The following is a 7855-nucleotide window of genomic DNA, read 5'->3' on the forward strand; positions in this document are numbered from 1 at the left end:
TTGGCAATGGCAAGGAGTGGAACGTTAGATACGAGACTGATACTCAAACTAGCGTCTATCCAGGCTTTATGGCGGGTATTATCTTGAGGAATAAATACAAGTTTTGCTCTGGCACTTGTCTGTTGGTGCATACGATCGTACAGCAGCTTGTTTGCATTGTTATAGCCAAATGTCAAAGCGAGGAACATGTTGTTGCATTTATACTATTCGCGCGGCTAGTTTGAAGAGGGAAATCATCACTTCCTCATATAACCCCCGACCTGTAGTTGGCGGTAATGTTTTCTTGCGATTGATGTTCCTTCTCCCTCTCCTTTCTCTAATATATCTGTCTCTACTCTTTGTAGTCACTAGTTACCACAGCCACAAAGTCATAAACTTCGCATTTTTCTACAATTTATCTTCAAATTTGATTTGAAACCTTACCATTATACATAACCCTGAGCTATAATAAAGGACCCAAACCTTAAATTAAGACCAACAAGCACCTTTTCGATGTTTATGAATTTCAGAGCCAATTTTAACTTTGTGGCTGTGGTAACTAGTGGAAACCTATGTTCTTGGCGGGGATACGGAGTAACTAGTTACCACTGAGGTATAATAAGAACGGTAACGTTAGCTACTAGCTAGCAGTGAAAGCAGCGTGGGGAGTTTGGTCGAGTAAATACTACCAAGCGAGCTAGTGGCACTAACGTTTCTGGGAAATGTATACTGAATGCATATTCTAACTAACGTTAACTCTTCAGGCTATCGATAGCTAGTTGACTAGCTATATCGTCTTCCCTGCACAAACGTCTAGATATCGGTTTATGTCCAGCAGCGTTAAATAGGCATCTTTGGGAAACGAAATAGCCAACCAGGTCACAGAAGCGCAGTGTGGTTGACAGCTCCGGACCGACCCAAACGAGTGTTTTCTCTGGCCGTCATTTCCATCAGTCTCTGAGGATGGTTCTGCTAAGGAGTGTCCCTCCACCCAGCGAGGGAGTCCGGCATGAACAAGCCGAGACCACGGCGGTGTTGGACGGGAAGGGCCTCGGCGCAGGAACGCTCTACGTTGCTGAAACGTATGCGACGCTATTGTGGATAACTAGCTAAGTTAGCTAGCATTGTTAGCTAGTTAGCATGCTAGCTAATTTATTTAAAGTCCTAAAATCAGGAAGTTTCAAGACTTACATTTGTCTTATGTGTTTTTCCTTTGATAGTATTAACTTGAGCACCATGAACTTGCATTTTGCCTCACGTTAGTTGGCTATCTAGTCAGTGACTTGGAGTGGATCTCCATTGTATTTAATTGATTGCTCACACCCTCCCTCCTTGTCTCTTTCTCAAAGCACACTGGCGGGGAAGATATGAGGTTCCTCTGTTTTGAGGAGGCAATGAGGGGAGACGTGATGAATCAAGGAAATACAATGAGTTTTCACCTTGTGACTAGTAGTCAAAATGTTCCTTTCCTGTGTTTTCCAGGCGATTGTCGTGGTTTGACGGATCAGGGATGGGCTTCTCTCTAGAGTACCCCACTATCAGCCTGCACGCCATCTCACGAGACCTCAGCACCTACCCACAGGAACATCTATACGTCATGGTCAACGCCAAACTCAACGGTGAGACACACCTGTCCATCATGGTAAATATCAAACTCAGTGTAACACAAACTTGTGAACGAGTAAGAAGTTCTTAGTGTGTGTCTGTGTTCCCCAGATGAGAACGAAGCAGAGATGCAGGAGAATGCCCATGATCAGGAGGATGAGGATAACAGCAGTGAGGAAGATGAGTCTGAGGGGATCACAGAGATCCGCTTCGTCCCTAGAGACAAGGCAGCATGTAAGTCAGAGGGGAGAGGGATGGCTAGTAGGGCAGGGCTAAATTAAAGTAAATGCATCTTTATTAAGCAGGTCACATATAATAACATCTTCCATATATAATACAACAAGTGCTGTACAGTAGTTTGAACTTGTTATTGACATCTCACTACACACATGCATTAGGGATGTCTAAAGCTTTTGGTTCTCGCATTCTTTGACATTCAGCTCTAGTTTGTAATCACTATGCTAGCTAGCATTAGAACACAGATTTCCCTAACGTGTGTGTGTGTGTGTGTCCAGTGGAGTCTATGTTTTCAGCGATGTGTGAGTGTCAGGCCCTGCACCCAGACCCGGATGATGAAGACTCCGACGGGGACTTTGACGGAGATGAGTACAATGTGGAAGAAGCAGGTGTGTAACACACACACACTCATTTATACAAGCACACACACAGTTCTACAAACAGTACACTCACGCTTTTACATACAGTGTACAATCTCACATAGATGTAGTAATAAAGAAGATAATACTAACATTGTATCTCCACCTTCTTTCTCCCTTCAACGGAAAAGAGGCAGGTAAGAAGCCTAACAACTATGCACTCACCCTATCAGCTGCTACTACTACACACACAGGTACACACGCACTCACAGGTGGTATTCTCTCTGTCCTCCAGAGCATGGTCAGGGTGATATCCCGTCATTCTGTACATATGAGGAGGGTGTGTCGGGTCTGACGGCTGAAGGCCAGGCTACTCTGCAGAGACTGGAGGGCATGTTAGCTCAGTCTGTTGCTAACACCTTTCACATGGCTGGGGTCCGCACTGATGAGGCCAATGGAGAGTTTGACGGTGGGTCACACACGTATCATACAAGGATAGGTCATACAAATACTCAAACACAGGATACGAGGGTAGGTCACACACTGAAACAGTATTTTTTTTAAATCCCTAGGCAACATTTCAGCATGAGGATATAAATAATACACAGTGGAGGTTCTTGGCTCTGCTTGTTAGTGGTGTGTTGTAACAACCACCAGATGGCGCCAGAGGATAACAATGATCCCACTCGACATAATCGCTACATAACAGCAAATGCCTTACAAACAGAACGTAACATATTACAATATAAGATGCATAGAAAAACATACGCTCAAAGGACTGGTGTAAGATTGGTTAAAAAAACATTACGAGGCTAGCTCCTTGGGCGCATGTCTGTCATGAGCAGGAACTTAGCCATGGAGTCCTCTAGAAGTTAAAATAAGAGCATTGAAGTCAGCCTGATTCTGGTAATTGGTCCTTCTCCTCTTGAGCACCGGATGGTTCTCCAACTTCTCTGCCTGCCACTGACTTATCTCCCATCACTACAAAAGAGTGAAAAAAACACAACATTTCTGTGCATAAATGTACCTCTGAGAAGGAGTAATTTTTCAACCTAAAGATGCCATTCTAACATGAACCTAAACAATAGATTCAAATGTATTCTACAACACACCTGAAATATAGCTCAACATATAACCGGGCACCCCAGTCTTCTCCTTAAACTTGGTGAGGCTCCTTGGGCATGATGAGGTTGGGGGAAAAAACTGCCTAAATATATGATGGTTGAGGTGCACTTACTTTGAATTTGCTTCTCCATGCTTTTCCTCAGTCTTCTTTTCACCAGGGGCATCTCTAATCCCTCTTCCAGCACCTTTTCTCGCTCTCCTTCCATGTCTTTATTACTTTCTCGTATCATATTTTCCCTCTGCTAGAATCTCTTTCCTCTTTCGTACCATCTCTTCCCTATTTCACTTCTATCTTTTCTGTCTCTTGTGCCATCTCTCTCTCCCTCTCATAGCATCTTTTCTCCCCCAATCTCTTTCCTATTTGGTAGTATATTTTTGATCTCCTTAATAACTCCTTCACCTTGTCTCTTTCTCCATGTTGATGACATGGTACCTGTTCCCAATTCCCTGCAACACATCAAATTCCAAACCTGTGTATTTATTCCAACATACAACACAAAATTATACAAATAATAATCTGTTTCGTAATATTTAATTTGTTACCGGTAGTTAAACTGTTGTAAGTATGATTGCTTTAAAAGTTAAAAAGGTATGATTTTTGAACCATTTCTACTGTCAGGTTGTGTTGCAACCTGCTGTAATGTCACCTAGATTACGTTGCAAATATCTAAGAGCTGTTGCTCTGTATGTCAGAGATTAGCAACAAGCCCTAAATACTCACCGGTCGCTGCAATCTTCCTCCAATAATGTACTGGAGATATAATGTACTGTCTCTTGAAGTTAACTCAGTATAGTGTAAACATCTACAGTTGAAGTCGGAAGTTTACATACACCTTAACCAAATACATTTAAACTCAGTTTTTCACAATTCCTGACATTTAATCCTAGTAAAAATTCCCTGTCTTAGGTCAGTTAGGATCACCACTTTATTTTAAGAATGTGAAATGTCAGAATGATAGTATAGAGAATTATTTATTTCAGCTTTTATTTCTTTCATCACATTCCCAGTGGGTCAGAAGTTCACACACACACTCAATTAGGATTTGGTAGCATTGCCTTTAAATTGTTTAACTTGGGTCAAACATTTCAGGTAGCCTTCCACAATAAGTTGGGTGAATTTTGGCCCATTCCTCCTGACAGAGCTGGTGTAACTGAGTCAGGTTTGTAGGCCTCCTTGCTCGCACACACTTTTTCAGTTCTGCCCACACATTTTCTATAGGATTGAGGTCAGGGCTTTGTGATGGCCACTCCAAAACCTTGACTTTGTTGTCCTTAAGCCATTTTGCCACAACTTTGGAAGTATGCTTGGGGTCATTGTCCATTTGGAAGAGCCATTTGCGACCAAGCTTTAACTTCCTGACTGATGTCTTGAGATGTTGCTTCAATATATCCACATAATTTTCCAACCTCATGATGCCATCTATTTTGTGAAGTGCACCAGTCCCTCCAGCACCAAAGCACCCCCACAACATGATGCTGCCACCCCCGTGCTTCACGGTTTTGATGGTGTTCTTCGACTTGCAAGCCTCCGCCTTTTTCCTCCAAACATAACGATGGTCATTATGGCCAAACAGTTCTATTTCTGTTTCATCAGACCAGAGGACATTTCTCCAAAAAGTACAATCTTTGTCCCCATATGCAGTTGCAAACCGTAGTCTGGCTTTTTTATGGTGGTTTTGGAGCAGTGGCTTCTTCCTTGCTGAGTGGCCTTTCAGGTTATGTCGATATAGGACTCGTTTAACTGTGGATATAGATACTTTTGTACCTGTTTCCTCCAGCATCTTCACAAGGTCCTTTGTTGTTCTGGGATTGATTTGCACTTTTCGCACCAAAGTACGTTCATCTCTAGGAGACAGAACGCGCCTCCTTCCTGAGCGGTATGACGACTGCGTGGTCCCATGGTGTTTATACTTGCGTACTATTGTTTGTACAGATGAACGTGGTACCTTCAGGCGTTTGGAAATTGCTCCCAAGGATGAACCAGACTTGTGGAGGTCTACAATTCTTTTCTGAGGTCTAGGTCTTGGCTGATTTTCTTTTGATTTTCCCATGATGTCAAGCAAAGAGGCACTGAGTTTGAAGGTAGTCCTTGAAATACATCCACTGGTACACCTCCAATTGACTCAAGTGATGTCAATTAGCCTATCAGAAGCTTCTAAAACCATTTTCCAAGCTGTTTAAAGGCACAGTCAACTTAGTGTATGTAAACTTCTGACCCACTGGAATTGTGATACAGTGAATTATAAGTGAAATAATCTGTCTGTAAACAATTGTTGGAAAAACTACTTGTGTCATGCACACAGTATATGTCCTAACCGACTTGCCAAAACTATAGTTTGTTAACAAGACATTTGTGGAGTGGTTGAAAAATGAGTGTTAATGACTCCAACCTAAGTGTATGTAAACTTCTGACTTCAACTGTACCTATATCTTAGTGTAGTAAGTTAATATATCTCAGTATACAGTGCATTCGGAAAGTATTCAGACCCCATGACTTTTTCCACATTTTGTTACGTTAGAGCCATATTCTAAAATGTATTATATAAAATCACACACTTCCCCGTAATGACAAAGCAAAAACAGGTTTTTAGAAATGTTTGCTAATTTATAAAAAAGAAATACAAATAAAGATTACTCAATTGAGCTCAAGTGCATCCTGTTTCCATTGGTCATCCTTGATGTTCTACAACTTAATTGGAGTCTACCTGTGGTAAATTCAATTGATTGGACATGATTTGGAAAGGCGCACACCTGCATGTCAGAGCAAAAACCAAGTTATGAGGTCGAAGGAATTGTCTTTAGAGCTGGCCGCCTGGCCAAACTGAGCAATCAGGGGAGAAGGGCCTTGGTCAGGGAAGTGACCAAGATCCCGATGGTCACTCTTGATAGAGCTCCAGAGATCCTCTGTGGAGATAGGACAACCATTTCTGCAGCACTCCACCAATCAGGCCTTTATGGTAGTGGCCAGGTGGAAGCCACTCCTCGGTAAAAGGCACATGACAACACGCACCTAAAGGACTCTGACCATGAGAAACAAGATTCTCTGGTCTGATGAAACCAAGATTGAACTCTTTGGCCTGATTGCCAAGCGTCACGTCTGGAGGAAAGCTGGCACCATACCTACGGTGAAGCTTGTTGATGTTTTTCAGGGACTGGGAGACTAGTCAAGATTGAGGGAAAGATGAACGGAGTGAAGTACAGAGAGATCCTTGATGAAAACCTGCTTTAGAGTGCTCCGGACCTCCAACTGGGGCGAAGGTTCACCTTCCAGTAGGACAACGACCCTAAGCACACAGCCAAGACAATGTGGCTTCAAGTCCCAGCCAGAGCCCGGGCTTGAACCTGATCGAACATCTCTGGAGAGAACTGAAAATAGCTGTGCAGCGACGCTCCCCATCCAACCTGACAGAGCTTGAGAGGATCTGCAGAGAAGAATGGGAGAAACTCCCCAAATACAGGTATGCCAAGCTTGTAGGGTCATACCCAAGAAGACTCAAGTCTGTAATCGCTGCCAAAGGTGCTTCAACAAAGCACCAAGTAAAGGGTCGGAGTACTTATGTAAATGTAAAATTTCATTTTTTAAATGTATTTATTTTTAAATAAATTTGAAAAAATGTGTCAACCTGTTTTTGCTTTGTCATTGTGTAGGTTGATGGGGGGGGATGTTCAGGGCCCCTTTCTCTTCCTTGAAAAATAACTGATTGACCAGCATGTATAGCCCAAACCTATTATAGACACATGAGCATGAAGAAAGCAGTATGTGTTTAATGATAATCAGTATATTGGCTGATGAGTCTGCTTTGTCTATTCTAGTCGTTCTATTTCTTTGCTTGTCTTTGCAGATGGGATGGAGGTGGATGCAGGGTCGACGATGGCCGGACAGTTTGAAGATGCAGACGTAGACCACTAGTAATAACATATCATAATACTACGTTGTAATTATCAGTACATTTGTGATGTTTTGTGTTATCACCTTGTAATCCACATCCTGCTGCCAACCGTATGGACCTGCTTACCATACTGTAGTTAAGTCTCTCACTCTCCCCCACTCCTTCTCCCAGATGGAACTCAATTCTACTGCCAGTCAAAGCACTTGTGGGATAGGAGGAGAATACAATCTCTCCACTTCCTGATTTTCTGTTCATCTCAACATACACAGAATCTTCTCTCGTGTTTTGTACCTGAAGACCAGTTGTACAGAGATTTCCCCAACAGGGAACATTGTTGCCTTTGTATGAAATCTCTTCATTAAACACGTGTGTTTTTGTATAAAGAACAAGGTGTTTCTTCTGTGCACATTCCAGAGAAGTAACGTAGGAGCTCCACTGGTGCATCTGGAAATCAATATTTTTCATGTCTTTGTTTATTAAAAAGAGGATAGTGTGCAGAAATGGCTTTGGGCCGAATTGGAAGTGGTACATGTGCATCAGAGGCAGCTGCCTAGACCGCTAGACCAGTGGTTCCCAAATTGTGGGGAGAGGGGCGGCGCAGTCCGACTTTAAACTTATTCTTGACATTTGTAATAAAATGAGGTAGTGCATCATCAGTTC

At 42.6% G+C, this 7855-nt stretch overlaps 1 protein-coding gene across 2 annotated transcripts; it reads left to right on the forward strand.

Annotated features, from left to right (window-relative positions):
- Positions 1 to 533: 533 nt before the first annotated feature.
- LOC120018240 (methylosome subunit pICln-like) lies at positions 534 to 7584 on the forward strand. 2 transcript variants are annotated; one of them, XM_038961322.1, is made up of 8 exons: positions 534 to 1061; positions 1462 to 1598; positions 1696 to 1818; positions 2100 to 2210; positions 2372 to 2377; positions 2476 to 2649; positions 7148 to 7214; positions 7367 to 7562. In XM_038961322.1, coding segments are annotated over exons 1-8 (738 nt in total). In that variant the 5' UTR covers positions 534 to 942; the 3' UTR covers positions 7368 to 7562. The 2 variants fall into 2 exon arrangements, with proteins under 2 accessions (XP_038817250.1, XP_038817251.1); XM_038961323.1 differs by having other exon boundaries at positions 943 to 1061; positions 7148 to 7584.
- The last annotated feature ends 271 nt before the right edge of the window (positions 7585 to 7855 follow it).

Source organism: Salvelinus namaycush, chromosome 23, assembly GCF_016432855.1.
Source record: "Salvelinus namaycush isolate Seneca chromosome 23, SaNama_1.0, whole genome shotgun sequence".
NCBI lineage: Eukaryota > Metazoa > Chordata > Actinopteri > Salmoniformes > Salmonidae > Salvelinus > Salvelinus namaycush.

Coding starts and splice junctions, on each gene's coding strand:
- LOC120018240 (XM_038961322.1), top strand. CDS start 943: ATGGTTCTGCTAAGGAGTGTCCCTCCACCCAGCGAGGGAGTCCGGCAT. Junction 1,599..1,695: donor GGTCAACGCCAAACTCAACG/GTGAGACACACC, acceptor TGTGTTCCCCAG/ATGAGAACGAAGCAGAGATG. Junction 2,650..7,147: donor GGCCAATGGAGAGTTTGACG/GTGGGTCACACA, acceptor TTGTCTTTGCAG/ATGGGATGGAGGTGGATGCA.